General features: G+C 38.7%; 2 protein-coding genes across 2 annotated transcripts in view; one reads left to right on the top strand and one right to left on the bottom strand.

The window, feature by feature from the left end:
* Positions 1–10,621, top strand: part of LOC107698305 (E3 ubiquitin-protein ligase PDZRN3) — a 21,663-nt gene extending 11,042 nt beyond the window's left edge. Inside the window, exons 2-6 of the mRNA XM_016499261.1 lie at positions 2,019–2,197; positions 2,639–2,847; positions 5,555–5,666; positions 6,171–6,266; positions 9,065–10,621. Coding sequence (XP_016354747.1) covers positions 2,153–2,197; positions 2,639–2,847; positions 5,555–5,666; positions 6,171–6,266; positions 9,065–10,582 — 1,980 coding nt within the window. The 5' untranslated portion in view covers positions 2,019–2,152 and the 3' untranslated portion in view covers positions 10,583–10,621. The remainder of the gene's footprint in view (positions 1–2,018; positions 2,198–2,638; positions 2,848–5,554; positions 5,667–6,170; positions 6,267–9,064) is intronic.
* Positions 10,622–17,191: 6,570 nt separating this feature from the next.
* The window catches only part of rbbp5 (retinoblastoma binding protein 5), a gene marked incomplete at its 5' end in the record, with an annotated part of 9,662 nt that continues 2,942 nt past the window's right edge, over positions 17,192–23,911 (bottom strand). The window contains 7 exons of the mRNA XM_016499241.1: positions 17,192–17,510; positions 18,738–18,884; positions 18,962–19,206; positions 21,021–21,090; positions 21,882–21,999; positions 22,076–22,147; positions 23,020–23,173. Coding sequence (XP_016354727.1) covers positions 17,458–17,510; positions 18,738–18,884; positions 18,962–19,206; positions 21,021–21,090; positions 21,882–21,999; positions 22,076–22,147; positions 23,020–23,173 — 859 coding nt within the window. The remainder of the gene's footprint in view (positions 17,511–18,737; positions 18,885–18,961; positions 19,207–21,020; positions 21,091–21,881; positions 22,000–22,075; positions 22,148–23,019; positions 23,174–23,911) is intronic.

Here is a 23,911-nt window from a genome sequence, read left to right as displayed (position 1 = left end):
CGTGCCGTGTGTCCTCTGAGACAGGAGTGAGACGTCGCCATCTGGAGGTGAGCTGGGGCATTATGGGTAATCCCACAGGAGTGGTGTGTGTCCTCCTGCAAACACACACACACACACACACACACACACACACACAGACACCGCCTGCAGTGCAACTGCTGTCTCCTCTGATCTGAGCTGACACGTCCCTCCAGCAGTGTGTGTGTGTAGTGTGTGTGTGTGTGTGTGTGTGTGTGTGAGAGAGAGAGTGTGTGTCTCGTAACTGGTGGTTTGATCTACAGCGTCTTGCACCACCTTCCTGAAGCTCTTTAAACACAATCTACACAACGATCAGCACAATATTTCAGCTGTTCTCCTAGATAAGACCGCTGGTGTGTCTCCTGCTTCCCAGATGTCTCTCCTGAGAAAAAAGACCCCGATAATCTGATGTTCAACTTCAGAATTTCAGAAAGAATTCTTAAGTCTCAAACTGTGCTCAGATTCCGAATTCTCCAATCAAAAACATCGGAGATCTCAATTTGAACTCAAACATTTCTCATCAAATTCTCCCGAGAGCAAATGAGCTGAGCCGCTGTCCACATTAAGTTTTTTATTTGTTGTCATCTTTTCTTTAAGGAGAAACATCTGAGACAAAGTGGATCCTGAGAACTCAGTGAGGTTTCTTGAGCTTTAAAAGTCCAACAACATTATTCCTATGTGTTTATATATAACAACTAACCAACCTGACCTCGGATGCTGTATTTGCGTTACAGGTTTTCCTCCAGCGCGAGTGCTTGTGCTCTGACTTGATTCTTTCACATCCTTTTGTCTCCATCTCTCCCATAATTCTCCTCCGAGCCGCTCGCAGAGCCCTGGCTTTAAGGACACTGAGTTTATTTATTCATGCCTCTCTTCTGGTTTACTGGAACCTCTGATGGCTTGACACAGATTTGCACTTTCCTCGCTGCATGTGTTGCCCGCAGGAGAGACGACGCATGCATGTTCCTGATGGCTGTCAGCTCCGCTCACGTCCCGAATCTCCCACCAGTGAGTTTAGCAGGGCAACTCGGCCTCAAAATCTTTAAAAACCCAACGAAAACACGCTGGCATGGTGCAGAGAGGTCTCTTTAGTATCTCAGTTGTTTCTCCTAGGCTTTCTCCTGACGTCTCCAGCTTCTACTGAGAAAAACACCCCTGTAATCTCATGTGTTGTGTCTTCTAAAGTTATAGAAGAGCTCTGAGCACAGTTTGAGAAAGTCTGAGATCTCAAAATTGACTCCAAGAATATGAATTCCAAAAATGCTGCTATTTACATTTTAATTTCTCTCAAAGTATTTCAGGAGAAACATCTGAGATTTAGTTGATACATAAATGAAACCAAAGTGAGATCTCCATTAAGTTATAAAAGAGCCACATCTGAGCCAGAAATACACCAGCATAGGTCATTTGTTTAGTTATTGTCTTTAAACACAGACATTTGTTCTTGTTTCGTTGCTATTTCATATGTCTCATTTAAGTATCAGTCCTTTGAAAATATCAAGAATCCTAACATTGCTATATATTTGCTACAGTGTTGTGGGTGGATGCTATGCAGTTTCTTTTCATGTTTATTTTGTGTGATTTCTTTGGTGTAGCAGGTGAAAATGGTGCACCCGATCACTTAGTACCAGCACAGCTCTTGATTTAGGGACGATGCACACACTCAACTTTAATACTTTAATACTAGGACTAGTGATGAGTGCGTTAATTAATTCCCCTCATTAATTAAGTGCATATTTATGTCTTCACAGCTCCGACTGAATGGCGGAGACCCAGTCCACGAGCGTTTGATGAGGGCTGAACCCCGCCAGCCAATCAGCTCTCGCTTTCCGCCAACAGACATGGCTGCCTGGCCAATCACAGCGGGGACGTGGCAGAGGTGGGCAGGGCCTGAGTGCTGGAGTGTCTGTGTTCTGGAGCGAGTGCTCAGAGAGAGAGAGAAAGGAGAGACAACGCTACGTCTGTGTGTCTGATTCTGCTGCGCGTCTCACTTAGAACAGCTCTGTGTGTGTGTGTGTGTGTGTGTGTGTGTTCATGTATGCCAGCAACGGCTGCATCGCTCCTTCATCCCCTTCATCTTCATCAGTGAATTCACAGCATCGGTGCACGATCCTGCTCATCTGTTGCCGTGGTGATGGGCTGTCGACTGTCAGGGCCGTGGATGGGCGACGGGATGGGGGTGAGTCCAGTGTGTGTGTAATTGTGTGTAAATGCTCACGAGTGTGTGTGCTGATGGTGATCAGGAGTGACATTGATGCTGATACACCACATCTTATTTCACACACACACACATACACATGTGCCGTCTCTCTCCTGTGACTCATGCAGTGATGTGTGTTGGTATGAAGATGCAGCATTATTTTCATCATGAGTATAACGCGCGTGTGTGTGTGTGAGCCTGAGGTTCAGCTCAGTCCCGGACGGATCGGGTCTGTAGGCAGGGAAATATCTTTACACAGCTGCGCTTCACTATAGTAGTGTGTGCGTAAGATAAACCGAATCAGGTGAAATAGAGCGTACGCCAAACGGCTGAACGCACGAGATCCGCGTAAACGAGGACTCAAATTAATCACAAGCTTTCCGGTCACTGCGCTTGTCTGTCGATTGTCCTGTCATTCAGGTTCACGGTCAGGACCTGACCCACCTGCAGAAGCGAGAGGCCTTCCGTATCCTGGCCAGCTACGAGCAGCCAATCACGCTTCAGATTGAGGGCCGGGGGCGGAGCCTGCAGTACAACAGGACGACGGACTGCAGCACGCAGACGGAGCGACCGTGGGACCCTCTCCGGCCGCACTCGTGCACCCTACCGCGACTGCCTCCCTCGGACAGGTGCGACACACCTGTAGCTCACTGCTGCCACCTGCATGACAAACATAGACGTACACTTGAGAAGCGTTCACACACAACGCAATCTTGCGTTTTAATTGTTGCTAAAAATGCTCTTCGTCTAATCATATTATGAGCACTGCGTTTTTAACATTCTATCAAGTAAAAATTAGTAGCTTATTGCATTCGTTTAAATTCTGTTGCTTATTGAAATGAAGAATGTGTCCTGTGTGAACGAATTTTTTTAGAGTGCTTGCGTACTTATTTTTAACGTAAGAGCAAACACAGCCATTTTTAACTTGGATGTGCAAGGTTTCTGGTGTTCATTCCAAAAACGATAACTATAACGATAACTAAAACGGTAACTATATTAGCATCCACACCAATGCACCATTACGTTATGTTTATTATACAGCACACTGCAGTTTGGTGCTTTAAATGCTTGAGCTTGCTCAAAAAAATCATGCTTGGAAAAAAATCATGATTCCAACGATATTGTTTTTCTGTGTTGTTATCGTTATAGTTGTAGTGTGTACTTACTTCCCTGTTCTCATTGAATTTGAACGATTATTAAAACATAGTTATCGTTACAGTTATCGTCCTTGGTGTGAACTGGCCTTTATTCTAGTATAGTTATTTTTCCTGAACAAAAACAGTCCGTTATACTGCTTGAACTGGTATTTGCTATCATATTATTTTCATTATTATCATAATCACACTGATTTGTAACGCAGACAGTTTTACCATTTACTGCATGTTTTGTTATTCTTCTAGTTATTTATCTAATGAATCTCCGTAAATGATTCACTGACTGAGTGAGTCTGATTCCAAAACAAGTTTCAGGTGGTTTCGTGAATCTTTTTGACTGACTCATTCAAACGAACTGGTTCACAAGAGCCATTAGAACGTGAATTGGACATCACCTTTTGCACTACTATTCTTTTAGCTATTTACCCAATGGATCGCAAGTCTTGTCAATTCACATAAAGTAGCTTCTGCATTGCAAAATAAGGTGGATACACTACATATCTGAGCTTAGTGATATGCTTTTTGTGTGCAAGGACAAAAAACACAAGGGTTTTCCAAAGTATTGCTTGGTCATGTGATCAAAAGTTGACCAGTGAGAATGTCAAAGGGGCGGGTCCAGTTATGCCTTCTCACTGGATTTAAAAAATCGAAACACTTCTGACATGTTCTCATCCGTCGCGCTCCATCAAGAGCCGTCTCTAGCATGTGAGCGGCCTTAAGGCACAGTCACGCTAGGTTTTGCATTCATCCACATGTAAATGTGCACGCAAGCATATTATATCGTTCACTGCATTTTACAGCTTCGCATGTGGTGGTGAATGCTCACCATAGAATATAAATAGCGAAAAGATGTTTGGACTATTAAGATCCCTTCCCATCTAGAAGGAAATGTCAAGGATGCAGTGGCTCCAGACTAAAACCATGATTAGGGAGCCATTATCTCCTAAAATGAAACATTTAGTTGACCTTTTTGCTGCCAAATTCAACAATTGAGAAGAAGATTTGAGTGCATAGAGCCTTACATTAGTTTAAGTCAATATTGTGCATTGTGATAACGGGACATTTTAGACTAATAAGTGTTGTTTGTTCCAATTTGATGCTGTCACTGACTGTATTTGTGTCATATAAATAGCACACTGTTTTGTAAGAACATTTGTGACTATATAAAAGAGGTGAATGCTGTGTTGATTATCCGCCTGTTGACCTTACATTGGACTTCACTATATGCTATAACCAATAATATTTTTATAAAAACCAATTTAAAAGCTTTGAATATGTATATTTAATTACAAGTTGACATATGAACAAGCAGCTAGTAAATATATTAGTAAGACTCACTAACCTGCATATAGTCGAAGTAACGGTTCCCGGTTTTCAAATGCGAAAAATGGCGCGCGTTTCAGTGAGGGAGACGGTTAATTTGGGAACTGCGTAACGGCTCTGAACGATTCGCTGCTTGAGTGAGTCCGATTCAAAACAGTTGCTAGTTTGTTTCATGATTCTTTTTGACGGACTCATTCAAAAGAACTGGTTCACAAGAGTTATTTGCACGCGAATCGTACAATCACCTCTCGCGCTGTATTCGCTGAGGAAACACGCGCTAATCAGGTGACGTGGCGAAGTTTTGCCGATTTTCAAAGTTTACTAATTTTTTTAAATTATTGTTGTAAATATATATTATTATAGTCGCAGTTTGTATACCTTAAGTGAAAACAGAACATGAAGGAAAACTCTTATTTTGCCGATTTTTGTAATAACAAAATTCAGTTTATTTCCTTGTGTGTGCAAGCACACTTAACAATAAAGTTATGATTCTGATGCAGATTTTTCAGAAAAGTCACACGTTTTGAAACATGGCAACCGTATATGTTATATTTAGTGGTGTTTATTAAGACAAGCATCATTATTATAATTAAACTGCCAATTATTTTTAATATTACTATTGTATATGAGTTGTAATATATTTCATATAATCATCATACTCTTTCTAGGCATCTTTATGCAGCTGTTATTATCAGAATGAGGTCAGAAGCTCCTTGCAAACACAATAACAGCATCTTAGATGAAGGGGGCGGAGCCAGAGATGTGTGCTGGAGAAAGGGGTCGTGACTTGTGTTATCAGCATATAATATTCACACAGATATTTACAAGTGTAATATATGAGTGTTTGTTGTTCTCGCAGGACGTACTACAATCACATGACCCTGCCCGGGACCCATAGAGACGGAAGCAGGTACGAGTACCTACCAAACACGCCCAGAGACCTGGAGCACAGAGAACGCCTGGCCTACAAAGTAAGATATTAACATAATCAGATTATGATGAGTGTGAGCTGTTAATATTCATGATGAGATACACATAGTTATTAATTTACCATTTATTGAAAGAAAATGCTAAAACTTTATAATGAATTATAATATGTATATAATGCATTTATAATATGTATAATTTCATTAGTAAATTATTATTTATTACTTATTTATAAAAATGAATAGCCATTCACATATATACACACATTTCACATGTGCATTGCGCAGGAGGAAACAGCCTTTAATAAAGCGACAGACAGTCGTTTATAATAATCACTCTTCCACATCACAGCCTCATTATGCTAATAATTCATCAGGAAAGCAGCGGAAATGCTCAGATGTTCTTCTCACAAGAGCAGAAAGGGTTTGAAATCACATCACCATCCGTAATAATGATGCTCATCTTGATGTGATAATCCAAAATTGACTTGGTTCTGGAATGAACAGCAGTCCGGTTCTATGTTTAACGGTATTTTGTGCTCGTTTCAGGACCATGAGTTCTCCAGCGGCGTGTCTCCGGCACAGAACTGTCTGATCGGATGCTGCAACACCAATCTGGAGGAACCCAGAAGTTTCCAGAGTCAGGTTAGAGTCACAAAATACAGCGTGAATATATGACCGGGTGGAAAATTAGCCTATTTTCAAAAATAGTGGCGTGTTCCTTTAAGGAATAATTGACGAAGCACCGCTAAATTATTGAACATTCAGTGTGCACTCTGGGTAGTGTACAAATTGTACGTTTAAGGCAAGACATCACATGGTGTTTAGGGTAAAGTAAACTGAAAAACTAATATATATCATCTTTCTTCTCCAGCTGATTGATTTCATTAAGAATTGCAAATGTTGTTGGTATTACTAGCTTTCTGAAATGTTATGTTTAAATATGCATTATCTGATTAAATATGCACTAATTCGAATAAATGCCCAGAACAGCAATCTTAATTAAGGTGCAAAATTTGATTTTGTTGACATATTAAAGGTTTAAAAAGGGGAAAAAATTAAAATTTGACCATGTTTTAGGCAGTAAAACGTTGTATAAATCAGTTTGAATGATAAATTAACAAACCCCTCTATTGAAAAATTTCAGAATATGGATATGAATAAAACGGTTAAGTATGGTTTATGTAAGTGCTGCTGAAGTGGAGAATCGAACTCATTTTGAGAAAACGGCCTTTAAAGATATGTAATACTTACTGACGCAAATAGATTAAGTGCAAAAATAAAATCAGTCAAATGACCTATAAACAAACTCTTCAGTAAAAACCTTCAGAATATAAATCTGAATAAAACTGGTGTATGTAAGTGCCGTTGAATTCGAGAAACAAACTCATTTTGAGAAAATGGCCTTTAAAGATTTCGAAATCTATAGTGACACAAATAGATAAAATGCACTGAAATTAACACTTAAATATTTTGGATGCTTTCTTTCCACTGAAACAACATTTTGAAAAGCCAAAAAGCCCAAAATCTCAAAATGAACCAGTGCATGAAAAAATATGGATGAATGTTTTTGCCTGTAGTGTCTTGCCTTAAAAATAATGTGGTGTAGTGAAATGCATCTATAATATAGTCAAAATACAACGGCAACCAATTAATGCAGACCGAATGAATCTAGAAGCTGCGTTCTAGAATGTAGAGCAGCGGCGCGAGTTCAGATCTGAGGGATTGTTGTTGTTCTGGTTCTCGTGTGATTCTCTTCATCCGTCACAGACCGAGAGGCGAGGAGTCACATATTATGTAAGTTATGTGTTACCAGGCAACTAGCTATCATAAATACGGTTGAAGACTGTGAGCCACCAGAGTGACTCTCGCGCTCCGATAGAGGACTGTTCAATCGATAGAATTCATGTTGAATTTAAATGTTAAGCACATTTTCCTATGTTTTTTCTTTATTAATTTAGGTGCGTTCACACTGACAGTGATTTAATCTGCATTGTGGGTTAACTTAATAGTAGGCGTTTCTACTCAACTGCAGTATCTACTGTATGCAATGCTATTGGCTGTAGCTGCTCATTTGCATATTGTTAAGCTCTGCGTAATTTTGTTGCATAGTCAACGGACGCTCGTGTCGCCTCAAATTGTCAACTCGTTAAAAATAAAAGTTTTCGTTGCACATTTCTGTCAGCCATTTAAAAGTAGGCTACATAATTCTTCTAAAAAGACCCTGGACCACAAAGCCAGTCAATTTGTGGGTCAAATTTTTGAGATGTATGCATCGTCTGAAAGCTGAATAAATAAGCTTTCCATTGATGTATGGTTTGTTAGGATAGCACAATATTTGGCTGAGATACAAATATTTGAAAATCTGGAATCTGAGGGTGCAAAAAAATCTGAATATTGAGAAAATCATCTTTAAAGTTGTTCAAATGAAGTTCTTAGCAATGCATATTACTAATCAAAAATTACGTTTTGATATATTTACGGTAGGACATTAACAAAATATCTTCATGGAACATGATCTTTACTTAATATCCTAATGATTTTTGGCATAAAAGAAAAATGTAATTTTGACCCATACAATGTATTGTTGGCTATTGCTACAAATATACCCCAGCGACTTAAGCCTGCTTTTGTGGTTCAGGGTCACATATGAGTTTGCTGTTAATTAACCAATATGCACAAACCTGTAACAGTACATCAGTTGAAATCAATATTATTGAACCATTTAAAAACCGCCTAGCAACCACCCAGAATACTCCTATTAGACTCATAGCCATGCATTTGCTGGCAAACCACCTGGGATACCCTAACATCCACCTACCAACACATTAGCAACCATCCAGTATACTCAATCAATGTCCTAGTAACTGCACAGCAATGCAGTAAAACCAACCTAGAATACCCTAAGAACCACTTAGCTAAACATTAGCAACCACCCAGAGTATTCTACCAATGTCTTAGTATCTGCTTAGCAACACATTAGAACCCACTTAGAACATGCTAGCATTCTGGAGGCTAGTTTTACAGAGCTAGCACCAAAATTAAAAAAAATATATATTTTTTTATTAATTATTTTTTATTACTATTACTAATAGTTGTCGAACACTTGTGTCTTTGTCATATTGCTGCTCTTTTGTTAAACACTGCAGTGAATTTTTCACCATTAGAGGTTGCTTTTAGGTAAAAAAACACAGAGTCTTTTTACCATAGTAAAATCACTGTAACTCATCACTTCTAGTAGCTTATTGCTCTAATGCAGTGTTTCCCAATCCTGGTCCTGGAGAACCCCCAACACTGCACATTTTAAAGGTCTCCTTAATAAAACTCAAATGTGTATGTCAGATAAGAGAGACATCAAAAACGTGCAGTGTTGAGGGTTCTCCAGTACCAGGATTGGGAGCTACTGCTCTAATGTCATAATAATATGTGTGTGTTTGTGACAGACTGATGACGATGACTACATGATGGAGAAACCCCTGGGTTACCTGCCTCTTCACCATGAGCTGGACAGTGGGCTCGGATGGACGGATGGTAGTTTCCACCAGGGGGAGCTGTCGGGGGTGGAGACGGAGGAGGGGCTCGAGGAGCGCCACGGCAGGTCACCATCGTCTGAGTCATTCATCTCGTCTGAACTGAGCGACTCAGGTTTTTACAGTGTCAGCACCGGCGAGTTCCTGCGCTTCCAGCGTCTGCTAGAGAAACGCATGCGTCATTACAACGCCCGCATGCACCACCAGGGGGAGCCGTGCTCTCGCGAACGGCGCGACAGCCAGATAAAACACCCCCTAGAGGCCATCCCAGAAACGCTGACGGTGCAGCCTCAAAACGTCTGCACGCCCGTCCCGGGATCGCGCGGTTTATCCCGCGTGTCGTCCGTGCAGTACCGTAAGGTGGAGCGGCCATGTTTGAACAGGCACAGCTCCAGCAGCGGCTCGCTGTTCAATCCCGCACTGTACTCTACGTGCAGTATGCCCTCCAGCCAGCGACGGCTGCCGCCTCATCCGAGCTCTGCGGGAATGCTGAGAAGAAGCAGGACGCTGCATCACCGCCCTGCGCCCATGGAGTACCGCAGACGGGCGAGTCACCCGGCCTCGCCTAACTACTGCAGCGGCACGCAGCATCCCTGCGGCCACAGAGTTGACCTGCCCATGAATCTCCCTGAGGAGCCGGCACTTATGCACACCGTCAGTCACCCGGCACACCCTGTTGTACTCCCCACACAGACTCTACACGCTACACATGCAATGAGTCAACCGTCCCTGATCTCTCCATTCGACGAGCACTGCTATATGCCTCCAGAACTCCATGACAACAGCAGGATCCGAGCATCCACCGAACCGCAGCTACAGAAGAGCTTTGTGACCCAACAGACGCCCAACAACAGGTTCCACACCCTAAGTCACACGCCCAGTCAGGATGCCAACGACACCTGGCCCAAACCCGCCAACCGTGCAGGCTCAGGTGGCGGAGGCGGTCTCTACAGCACCTTGGAGGGCCACACACCCACTGCTGCCATCAGGAAACCATCCAGCGGGAACCTGCGGGCCTTGCGAAACCAGATGCTGCGGGATAGAGCATCCCGTCTGGCGGATGAGCGTAGCGGCATGAGCACGGACGAAGAGAGTCACAGTGAGGTCCGAATGGGTCGTTACTGGAGCCGCACTGAGCGCCGCGAACACATGCTGCAGAAACAGCGACAGCTGCAGGCCAGAAGTGGCGGTGGCGGCGGCGTAGCTGCGTCAGGATTGGTGTATAGTGGCGAAGTCGTGGGAGGAACTAACGGAGACAGTTGTAGTACCCTTCTTGAGCTAAGCCAGAGGAAACTAAGTCGCCTGAGGAACCGGAAGCTGCTGGATGACTGGACCACCGTAGAGGAACTCCTGACGCACGGAACGCGCCTGGGCCCCAGCGGAGACACCCGGCAGCTGCCTACGTCGTTGCTCACTGTCACAACTGTATAGCGACACCCACCGAGCGTGTGTTCAGATTGACGTGTGTGTGTTGGACCGGCCGCACTACACAAAGCTACCTCCTGAAACTGAGGTTTACTGTAGATACAGACGTTTCCGAACACCGTAGTACATTGATTTTTAAATGTTATATTTGCAGTATCTTGTTTTGCATTGTGTTGTAAAGAGATGTTTCATTAGGGAGCGAAATCACTGCAGTTTGATTCGACCGCATGAAGCAATACAACAGATACCGACACCAGACAAAGCGAATTTCATTTGGTGCCAAGAAAAGTTTATGTTGCGGATCATTTTATGGTGGTGCTAAACGTGAGATTTCATTTCTTCAACATAATTTGCAACTAGCCTGTAAACGACATCCGAATTACGTCACTTTTGCACAAGATTTAAAAAAAAATCCCTTTCCGACTGTCTTCCTCTAGCTAATTTGTGACGTTAGCACAGCCCCTCTTTTCAATCATGAATCTGATTCTCTGGGAATAATATCGGATAATCTAACGATGGATCGGGAGTCGGATACGCCGCCAGGGCCGGAGACTGGGTGTGCAGGGTTATGCTGGAGATCGGGCAGCGGAAACGTGAGCGTGTATTGTGAAGTGTGCGGGTTCTTGCACTATAACTGTAGTTCTGTAGAGTATTTTTAAAGCTATTTTTCTTGTGCTCTTCACAATTGATGTCACGAAAAGAAACAAAGAACTTTTATAAAGACTCAAACAAGTGGTGTGTTATCAATTTGGAGAGAAAGATGACGCGCTGAACTGTGTTTTGTTCTAACGTGCAAATATCACGTATTTTCAGCACACCTTTCCGCAAATAATGGGGTTTCAATTTTACAACGAGCCTCATGAAATGCCAGCAGAATGAATTCTGAAAGTTGATAAACTGATGGCAGTTACACAAATGAAACGGATTTACACAAATTCGTTCTGATCGCGTTTCATGAACGAAACCTAATTATTTTCCAAAGTAGAAGAAGCATTAGTATTTTTGGAGTCACCTGTGTCAGCGTGGGAGGTTTGCGGATTTGTTTTTATTATTTGAGCAGAAAATCAGGATTTTTCCCACCTGCACTATTTTAGGTGCACTAGCACTGGAGTGTTTACAATTTTTCCTCACACAACTGTGACTCTCTGCGACACATCTCGCTCTCTCGCCCTCGTTTCTGAGGTGAAATCACGTAATTTCCACCGTGAGTCAAACGCTGTGAATAATGGATGGAACATTAACAGAAAAACTCTGCCTCTCATTGGATTTTGCTCGTTTCCACTTTTAGAAATCATTTTCTTGGAATATGATGTACATGTGGTTGTAATAAAGATGAGATTTTAATTAGCTACTTCAAGTTTGTTGAGTTTTTTTTTTTGGAACGTTATTGAAGTGAGCATTCATAATTGAAATGTCATGACATCAAACCTTTATTTAATTCAGAAACTGAGAGTCTCTGAACGAAGCGAGTGAAATCCCGCGCTCAGTTTCACAGACTTTCCTCATGAATATCAACATCGTAAAGATTGCATTTTCAAAGAGCAATTTTTAGCTTTTTCTAGCTCGACTATGAAAATGTATATTGACCACAAAGATTAAAAATTCCTTGACATGTTCAGGTTACTTAGAAAATTAACCATGGTTTAGTCCATGGGAAGGATGGGAAGTCGTGGCCTAATGGATAGAGAGTCGGACTCGTAACCCAAAGGTTGTGGGTTCGAGTCTCGTACCGGCAGGGATTGTAGGTGGGGGGAGTGAATGTACAGCGCTCTCTCCCACCTTCAATACCACGACTGAGGTGCCCTTGAGCAAGGCACCGAACCCCCAACTGCTCCCCGGGCGCCGCAGCAAAAAAATGCCCACTGCTCCGGGTGTGTGTTCACGGTGTGTGTGTGTTCACTGCTGTGTGTGTGCACTTTGGATGGGATAAATGCAGAGCACTAATTCAGAGTATGGGTCACCATACTTGGCCTCATGTCACTTATTGTAGTAAAAGTGAAGTAATCATGGTTTTTTTTTGGCGTATTGATTAGTTTTACTACAAATACCATGGTTAAACTATGGTTAGTGTAGCAAAACCATGGGTTACCATGGTTTAACTAAAGTAACCATGGTTGTTTGGTATAATTTGGTAAAACCATGGCTAATTTTCGTAAGGGCTGGATTACTATTTGACAAATACTACTCATATTTATCCTAATTTAATTTCTGCCTCGTAAAAAACGCTTAAAAATGGTCTTAAAAGTCATTTTATGAACGCCGAAATTATGACATTAAAAGTCGAATAGGCAACAAGTCAAAATTATGATAATCATGAGTCGAAATTTTGACGTGAAATCGAACATTTAAAGTTCGGAATTGACATACTAAATCGAAATTATGCCTTTAAATGTCGAAATTATTACACAAGTCATAATCATGAGGTAAAAAGTCGAAATTATGGCTTTTACATTATTACAAGTTGAGGTAAAAAGTGGAAATCATGACTTAAAAAGTCAATTATGATTTTAAATTGAAATGATGACATACTAAGTCATAATCATGAGGTAAAAAGTCGAAATTATGGCTTTTACATTATTACAAGTTGAGGTAAAAAGTCGAAATCATGACTTAAAAAGTCAATTATGATTTTAAATTGAAATTATGACATACTAAGTCATAATCATGAGGTACAAAGTCGAAATTATGGCTTTTACATTATTAAGTTGAGGTAAAAAGTCGAAATCATGACTTAAAAAGTCAATTATGATTTTAAGTTGAAATTATGACATACTAAGTCATAATTATGAGGTAAAAAATAACAATTATGACTTTAACAATCGAAATTATTACATACTAAGTCACGAGGTAAAAAAAAGGCAAATTTGGAAAATCACAATTATGTCATTTTCTACTCTTAAAGTAATAATTTCGACTTTTCATCTTATGATTATGACTTACTAACGCATGACTTTTCTTACGTGTCGAAAATGTGCTTTCAAACTATTTGGAGACATTAGAAAGTATCACGTGAGGAACAGTGATGCTTTGAGCCTCAGTAGGAATCTGATTAATACCAGCACTAACGAGCGGGGTTTCTCAGATGCTCACTTACTTTCGTCTGACTTTCAGTCTTTAGATGTTTGTGAATAAAACATAGAAACACAAAATGGAATCCAACAGTAGAAAAGCACAAAATGGAACCGAATAACAGAAAAATGTCTCTCTTGCTCGCTTTCATTCCCGCGCCGCTGACGCCTCCTGCTGGACGGAAACTGTCAGTGCAGGAAACAAAATGGAGGCTCACCGGGTTGATTTATTCCACAGACGTCCTTCATAACTCTAAAAATATGAATCCAACAGTAGAAAAGCACAAAATGGAACCGAATAACAGAAAAATGTCTCTCTTGCTCGCTTTCATTCCCGCGCCGCTGACGCCTCCTGCTGGACGGAAACTGTCCGTGCAGGAAACAAAATGGAGGCTCACCGGGTTGATTTATTCCACAGATGTCCTTCATAACTCTAAAAATATTGTACCAAAACACATTTTACACACACACACCACTCTCAAAACACAAAACTGGTTTAATATGTATAAAAAAAACAAAACACGACCAGTCTCAGAAAAAACAACACTCAAAACAAATATAAGACATCTGACCCAACTAGTGCACAGACACAGATCCATCTACTCTAAATAAAAAAAAAAATGATTCCCTCTTCCTATCACTCTCTCTATGCAAGGAAACTGATTAGACGGGCTTCATTGAGCTGTAAGGTCCTTCTGTAAAAATGCAACACAAGTACAGTCCGTAGAGTCCATAAAAGAGCATCGTCATTCATCCACACAGACAGGGGGCGCCAGAGGCCTTCAGCTTCAGTCCAAACCCTGAACCTCATGCTGCTTGTACATCGACGAGACCTGATTGCCTGAAAGAACAGCATTCGTACGGTTAAATTAAACAAACCTACATGTAAAACAACATTTTTTTTAAAAATAAAAACACTTGCTAAATCCTTCAGGTCAACGTAAAGGCCCAAAGAGCGAAGCGACAAAGCAATGCAAATCTGCACCAAAGCTAATTTCCATCCATTTATGGGATATTTTTGCATATATGATCGAGAGCGAATCATTCGCACGCTTCAATGCAAGATACGAACAATATGAAAATCACAGCTGGGAATCGTACGACTGAACTAAGATGATTAAAAATCAGTTAATGAAATAAAGCTGAAATAAAATAAAATCGAAATATTCGATGAAAAATTTAAATTAAATTTAGAAATGGTGAAGTGAAATAAAATAAGTTACTATTTAAGTTAAAAAAAATTACTAAGACTAAATAGGAAAACAAACCGACCAAAACTAAAATTAAATAATTTATATAATATTATATTATTTAAATGAAAACATGAATATGTAAAAATAATAATATATTAAACAATAAAAAAAAATACTACAAAAGTATATACTTTGAATAGGACAGAGTCAATTCAAGTTATTAATATGTTAAACAATATAAAAAACATTAATGAAGACTAGAAATTTAACAAAAAAATTAAATAAATTTAACAAATTCAAAACAATACTAAATACTTTAGACTATAAATATACAACAATGTTAACATATTGTATAAAACAATATAAAAACATGCTAATAAATACTATGAAAGTATATAATACTAAAATAACACTGCTGCATAGTCCAATTGACAAATGACTCATTTGAACCAATTATTTTAATGACTCGGTCAAAAAGACTCGTGAATCATGCTGCTTTTAAATCATGATTATATATATATAAGCATACGATTCGCTCATCTTGATTCATGTCTGAATCTGAATCTTTTAAAAGATTTGCATTCAAAACTAATTTGAGTAAATTAAAAAAAATGTTAGAATTGAAACGCCACCAATAACAGCCTTTGTTTTTGTTTAGTATCTTGAATTAATGATTAGGCCGGTTTTAGTACGCGTGTTTTGTTGCAGGGCATCATGGGAATTATCGGGGGAGGACAGTAGACCTGAAGCATTCGCTCGCACATCGAGGAGGTCAGAGCAGGAAGGACAGGAAGGCAAGCAGGAAGCAGCCAATCACAGCTGAGCTCAAGCCGCACCGGACCCAGGCGGGACACAGGGGTCAAAGGTCGTCTTACCTGGCGTCCCCAGCCCCTCTGCTCTGTCCCAGCAGACTTTGGGTCTGAACGGAGAGTCTTTGTCTTTACCTTTCGATCCCTTGGGCCGCCCCGCTGCCTTCTTCTTGGACTTACTGTCGCCCTTCACACCCAGCAGCGGATGGACCTCTGCGAGACACAAACACAGGCGTCAGAGGAAGTGACATCATAAAAAATATACATTTAAATAAAATTATGTATTAGCATTAAACTATAAAAAAATCTAAATACATCAGAATAAATGAAATAACTGCTGCACAGTCCAATTTACAAACAAATGACTATTTGAACTGATTCTTTTAAGGACTCAGTCAAAAAGACTCATGAATCATGCCGCGTTTGAATCATGATTATATATAAACTAGTGCGGTCTATCGATTAACTAAAAAAATAACTAATTAATCGCGATTAATCCCACTTAATGTTGGATACTATAAAAGTATATAAACAATAATAAAATAACACTGCTGCACAGTCCAATTCACAAACGAATGACTCTTTTGAACTGATTCTTTTAATGACTCTGTCAAAAAGACTCATGAATCATGCCGCGTTTGAATCATGATTGTATATAAACTAGTGCGGTCTATCGATTAACTAAAAAAATAACTAATTAATCGCACATTTTTTCTGAAATTAATCGCGATTAATCCCACCTAACGTTAAAGTTTATTAGCATTAAACTATAAAAAATATAAATACATCATAAATAAATACTATAAAAGTATATAAACAATAATAAAATAACACTGCTGCACAGTCCAATTCACAAACAAATGACTCTTTTGAACTGATTCTTTTAAGGACTCATGAATCATGGCTAAAAAAATATTTTTTTTCTGAAATTAATCGCGATTAATCCCACCCAACGTTAAAGTTTTTCAATATAATTTTACACTGCAATAATTTCACTTTCAATCTTCAAATAGATGTAGAAACAACAAAGTATATTTTTATTAGTTTAATACCATCTTTTTTATGACTGAAGGTCAAGTCTCAATGATTTTTTTCCTAATATTTAACCATTGACTACAGCATTTCAACATTACAGCATAATTGAAAGCTATCAATTTTAACATTTATTAGACTTTAAAAAATAACTTCTAATTTAAGTGAACTTAAAACCATCTTCACATAAACTGTGCCCTTCAGCAAGTAGAAAATATAATTGAATAAAGTTATCAAACACTAAATTCTAAATTAAACAGAGATAAATTAAAGCTTAAAGCTACATAAGTTACCGATTTCCTTTTTTTATTTTGATCTTTGATTAACAGACATCACAGCAGCTGGTAATTAGGATATTTTGGCTGCTGTTACTTTAAGAGCTGCCGCTGCTGAACATGACGCGGATCTGACGTCCTTCATAACTCTAAAAATATTGTACCAAAACACATTTTACACACACACACCACTCTCAAAACACAAAACTGGTTTAATATGTATAAAAAAAACAAAACACGACCAGTCTCAGAAAAAACAACACTCAAAACAAATATAAGACATCTGACCCAACTAGTGCACAGACACAGATCCATCTACTCTAAATAAAAAAAAAAATGATTCCCTCTTCCTATCACTCTCTCTATGCAAGGAAACTGATTAGACGGGCTTCATTGAGCTGTAAGGTCCTTCTGTAAAAATGCAACACAAGTACAGTCCGTAGAGTCCATAAAAGAGCATCGTCATTCATCCACACAGACAGGGGGCGCCAGAGGCCTTCAGCTTCAGTCCAAACCCTGAACCTCATGCTGCTTGTACATCGACGAGACCTGATTGCCTGAAAGAACAGCATTCGTACGGTTAAATTAAACAAACCTACATGTAAAACAACATTTTTTTTAAAAATAAAAACACTTGCTAAATCCTTCAGGTCAACGTAAAGGCCCAAAGAGCGAAGCGACAAAGCAATGCAAATCTGCACCAAAGCTAATTTCCATCCATTTATGGGATATTTTTGCATATATGATCGAGAGCGAATCATTCGCACGCTTCAATGCAAGATACGAACAATATGAAAATCACAGCTGGGAATCGTACGACTGAACTAAGATGATTAAAAATCAGTTAATGAAATAAAGCTGAAATAAAATAAAATCGAAATATTCGATGAAAAATTTAAATTAAATTTAGAAATGGTGAAGTGAAATAAAATAAGTTACTATTTAAGTTAAAAAAAATTACTAAGACTAAATAGGAAAACAAACCGACCAAAACTAAAATTAAATAATTTATATAATATTATATTATTTAAATGAAAACATGAATATGTAAAAATAATAATATATTAAACAATAAAAAAAAATACTACAAAAGTATATACTTTGAATAGGACAGAGTCAATTCAAGTTATTAATATGTTAAACAATATAAAAAACATTAATGAAGACTAGAAATTTAACAAAAAAATTAAATAAATTTAACAAATTCAAAACAATACTAAATACTTTAGACTATAAATATACAACAATGTTAACATATTGTATAAAACAATATAAAAACATGCTAATAAATACTATGAAAGTATATAATACTAAAATAACACTGCTGCATAGTCCAATTGACAAATGACTCATTTGAACCAATTATTTTAATGACTCGGTCAAAAAGACTCGTGAATCATGCTGCTTTTAAATCATGATTATATATATATAAGCATACGATTCGCTCATCTTGATTCATGTCTGAATCTGAATCTTTTAAAAGATTTGCATTCAAAACTAATTTGAGTAAATTAAAAAAAATGTTAGAATTGAAACGCCACCAATAACAGCCTTTGTTTTTGTTTAGTATCTTGAATTAATGATTAGGCCGGTTTTAGTACGCGTGTTTTGTTGCAGGGCATCATGGGAATTATCGGGGGAGGACAGTAGACCTGAAGCATTCGCTCGCACATCGAGGAGGTCAGAGCAGGAAGGACAGGAAGGCAAGCAGGAAGCAGCCAATCACAGCTGAGCTCAAGCCGCACCGGACCCAGGCGGGACACAGGGGTCAAAGGTCGTCTTACCTGGCGTCCCCAGCCCCTCTGCTCTGTCCCAGCAGACTTTGGGTCTGAACGGAGAGTCTTTGTCTTTACCTTTCGATCCCTTGGGCCGCCCCGCTGCCTTCTTCTTGGACTTACTGTCGCCCTTCACACCCAGCAGCGGATGGACCTCTGCGAGACACAAACACAGGCGTCAGAGGAAGTGACATCATGCCGAGCGCGGCGGCCGCAGCGAGCGACTCTCTTACCGTCGTTCGGGACGCCCTGCAGCTCGATGGTGGTGGTGCGGATCTTCTTCTTGGGCGGCCCTCCGTCGGACGACGGCTGCCGCTGCTTTTTGTCGCCGGGGCCGCTGTGGGCGGAGCCATCGTCGGGCGTGGCGTTCTGACCCGCGGCGTCGGGCGGAGGGCCGAACGGGTTCTCCTCAGGGTCCTCCACCTCCGGAGCGATGGGCAGATACAGCAGCGCTTTATAGTCCTCCAGCTCCTCGTCACTGCAAATGCCGCGAAAATACACTCGGAAATTACTACTGTAAGATTACAAATAACGTCAGAGAATGAAATATAAAACAAATTTTCTGAATAGACTGAATTAAACAATAAGAACAAACTAAAAAACTTAAAACAACTTAGAAACTGTATAATATTAAAAATAACAAAATTGTGCACTTAACATTTAAAATGTAAACGTGAATATCAAAATATGAACAGACCAAAACTAAAAAACGAACACAAACACATTTGCACTGTAAGATAATCATTAAAAATAACAAGATTTAGCTACTTGCGTTTAAATTTTATTTTGCGAAAAATAAACTGGTTTAAGCGAACAAAAAACGTCCTAAGAAACACGTATGAAACTAAAAATACAGCAAATTTAATGAAAACTTTTCGGTGAATGCCAAAAACCTGATTAAACGATATGAACAAACAAAAACGTCTAAACGAGAAAACAACTAGTACAACTAATACATATGAAACTGTACGATATTTAAAATTATGTAAAAATATAACGAATTAAATTCAAAAATTCATTTTGCGAATGTCAAAAACTTGATTATACAATACAAACAAAAACAAAAAACCAAACAAACACATTTGCGCTGTAAGATAATCATTAAAAATAACAAAATTGAGCTACTTACGTTTACATTTTATTTTGCGATAAATAAACTGGTTTAAGCAAACAAAAAACGTCATAACGAACACGTATGAACCTAAAAATAATGTAAAATACAGCAAATTTAATGAAAACTTTTCGGTGAATGCCAAAAACCTGATTAAACGATATGAACAAACAAAAACGTCTAAATGAAAAAACTAACAAATACACATTTAAAATGGCATATTATAAATTATGTAAAATATAGTGAATTAAAAAAAAAATCGGCGAAACTAAATTAAAACAATATGAACAAACATCAAAATTAAAAAACTACAACTAATACATACGAAACTGTACGATATTTAAAATTATGTAAAAATATAACGAATTAAATTAAAAAATTCATTTTGCGAATGTCAAAAACTGGATTAAACAATATGAACAAACCAAAACTAAAAAACGAACAAACACATACATTTGCACTGTAAGATAATCATTAAAAAATAACAACATTTAGCTAGTTACGTTTAAATTTTATTTTGCAAAAAATAAACTGGTTTAAGCAAACAAAAAACGTCATAACGAACACGTATGAAACTAAAAATACAGCAAATTTAATGAAAACTTTTCGGTGAACGCCAAAAACCTGATTAAACGATATGAACAAACAAAAACGTCTAAACGAGAAAACAAATACACATTTAAAACGGCATGATATTATAAATTGTCAAATATAGTGAATAAAAAAAAAATTAGCGAAACTAAATTAAAACAATATGAACAAACATCAAAACTAAAAAACTACAACTAATACACATGAAACTATATGATATTTAAAATTATGGTAAATATAGCGAAATTTAAAATTCATTTTGCGATTGTCAAAAAAAAAAAAAAAAACACACATTTGCACTGTAAGATTATAATTAAAAATAACAAACTTTAGTGACTTACATTTAAATTTTATTTTGCGAAAAATAAACCGATTTAAACAATATGAACAAATAAAAATGTCAAAACTAAAAAACACTTGAAACTGTATGATGATATTAACAATAATGTGAAATTATTGGAAGAAATTTAACATCATTTTGCAAATGTCACAATTTTATTAAACAATATAAACAAACATGACCATCAAAACTAGAAAACGAACAGCAGAAACGTGTATGTGACTGTATGATGTTAAAAACAATGACTGACCTGCTGCAGAATGCTGGGATGGGATCGACTGACGTGACATCCACCTCCTCGTCCTCGGCAGCGTCCGCTCCTGACACACACACACACACACACACACCAGTGTCATATACAGCAGTGTGTGTGTGTGTGTGTGTGAGAGAGAGAGAGAGAGAGAGAGAGAGAGAGAGAGAGAGAGAGAGAGAGAGAGAGAGAGAGAGAGAGAGAGAGAGAGAGAGAGAGAGAGAGAGAGAGAGAGAGAGAGAGAGAGAGAGAGAGAGAGAGAGAGAGAGAGAGAGAGAGAGAGAGAGAGAGAGAGAGAGAGAGAGAGAGAGAGAGAGAGAGAGAGAGAGAGAGAGAGAGAGAGAGAGAGAGAGAGAGAGAGAGAGAGAGAGAGAGAGAGAGAGAGAGAGAGAGAGAGAGAGAGAGAGAGAGAGAGAGAGAGAGAGAGAGAGAGAGAGAGAGAGAGAGAGAGAGAGAGAGAGAGAGAGAGAGAGAGAGAGAGAGAGAGAGAGAGAGAGAGAGAGAGAGAGAGAGAGAGAGAGAGAGAGAGAGAGAGAGAGAGAGAGAGAGAGAGAGAGAGAGAGAGAGAGAGAGAGAGAGAGAGAGAGAGAGAGAGAGAGAGAGAGAGAGAGAGAGAGAGAGAGAGAGAGAGAGAGAGAGAGAGAGTGTGTGTGTGTGTGTGAGTGTGTGTGTGAGAGAGTGTGTGTGTGTGTGAGAGAGTGTGTGTGTATAAGAGTGTACAGGTATATATGGTTTATGAGGACACAAATGTGTATAATGGTGAGAGTGTACATGTGTGTGTGTGTGAGAGAGAGAGAGAGAATGAGAGAGAGAGAGAGTGTAAGAGTGTGTGAGTGAGAGAGTGTGTGTGTGTGTGTTTACCGGTCTGCTCCGGCTCGCTCTTGTCCTCGTCCTCGATGTCAAACTCAGATTCTCTCTCCTCGTACTCCACGTTCTCGTCCAGCTCTTTAAAGTCCGGCGCAAACGCGCTCCAGTTCTCCTGCAGAGACACACACAGTCTACACACACAGGAAGACGAGAGGCGGCTCTGAGCTGAACTGAGCTGATTCACTCACCACTTGGTTCTGAGCCCAGATGGACACCACGCCGCTGGAGATGGAGGCGATGATCGGACGCACCGGATGCCACTGCAAACACACCAGTCACTGAACTAAAAACATGCTCCTTAAAATAAAGGCTAACTGAAATAAAATATACTCAGAAACATTTCATTTAGAGGCTAAGGCAACATTTCTCATTTTCTAAAGTTTAAGGTCAAGCACTACAATTATGTCATGGAATAAAAACATAAAAAAAGGTAATTGCATTTTTTTTATCCCACAATTAGACTTTTAAAATTTTTTACTTATTATAATAATATTAGTACAAATAAATAAATATTAATTTGTAAAAATATGTAATAATAAACAGCATAATTGTTTATTATCATTCTTTATATTATATATTTAAATGAGATGAAAAAAAAATAATATAATCAAAAAAAAAAAAGAATACAAATAAATAGTTTGGCATCATTGTTTCTTATTTCTTCTATTATGTATTTTAATGAGACTTGTAAAAATAACAATAACATTAAAAATTATAATAATGTTATTACTAAACAAAAATGATTAGTTTGGCACCATCATTTATTACTATTATATGTATTATATATATTTGAAAGAAATTCATTAAAATAAAAAAATGACAATACGTTTATAATCAAATAAGAAACTATTTGGATTTTTCTTCTTGTCAATCTGAATTTAGAAAGTCAGGATTGCGAGATATAAACTCAGAATTGTGAGATAAAAAGTTGCAATTACCATATAAATAACTAAAACTGAAGCTGAAATAATAAAAAACTTATGTAAAACTAATAGAGATGACAAAAACACACACAGAGAATAAATCACTGGAACAATAAAACTATTTTTAAATAAAAACATGAACATAAAAATTAAGAATATGAATCAAGTCGATAACATAGCTACTATATAAACTGATGACAAGAGCGTACGGCGACGTCCAGCAGCAGCTCTCCTCGCGTCCCGTGGAGGATCTTCACCAGGTTCCCGATGCTCTTCTCCCAGATGTAGAGCGCATGCTGCCGCGCCGATCCTGCCACGATATACTCACCGTCACCGGAGAAACAGCAGCGCTTCCACGGAGTCCTGCGACAGAGACACGCGTCACTCACACACTCACACTCACACTATACACACACTCACACACTATACACACACACACACACTATACACACACACACTATACACACAGACACACACTATATACACAGACACACACACACACACACACACACTATACACACATACACACACAAACACACACACGGGAAAGAAAGAAGAAAGTTTCTTACTTTTATTGTGGACTTTTGATATATTTAGCTTCAAAAAGTCTTGCCAAAGTCAAGTGTGGATTTTCTTCTTTTTCTCTGTTGTTCTCTCTACCTTCTTTTTTTTCTTTTCACTCATCTTCTGCAATATTCTGCTATTTTGGAATAGTTCTTTACAATAAAAATATATGTGACTACATGTTTTGGATTGCTTATTGCCTCACACACACACACACACAGACACACACACACTATACACACAGACACACACAGACACACTATACACACACTATACACACTCACACTCTATACACACACTATACACACAGACACACACACATACACACACAACTACACACACACTATACACACAAACACTATACACACAAACACACTCACACACTATACACACACACACACTATACACACATACACACTATATACACACACACTATACACGCACACACACCCTATACACACACTCACACACAAACACACACTATACACACTATATACACACACACACACACCCTATACACCCCATACACGCTATATA

This window comes from Sinocyclocheilus anshuiensis, unplaced genomic scaffold (genome assembly GCF_001515605.1).
Source record: "Sinocyclocheilus anshuiensis isolate Anshui unplaced genomic scaffold, SAMN03320099.WGS_v1.1 scaffold2216, whole genome shotgun sequence".
NCBI classification, from domain to species: Eukaryota; Metazoa; Chordata; class Actinopteri; order Cypriniformes; family Cyprinidae; genus Sinocyclocheilus; species Sinocyclocheilus anshuiensis.
The sequence above is the reverse complement of the archived record's forward strand: the minus strand, read 5'-3'. Positions and strand labels throughout refer to the sequence as shown.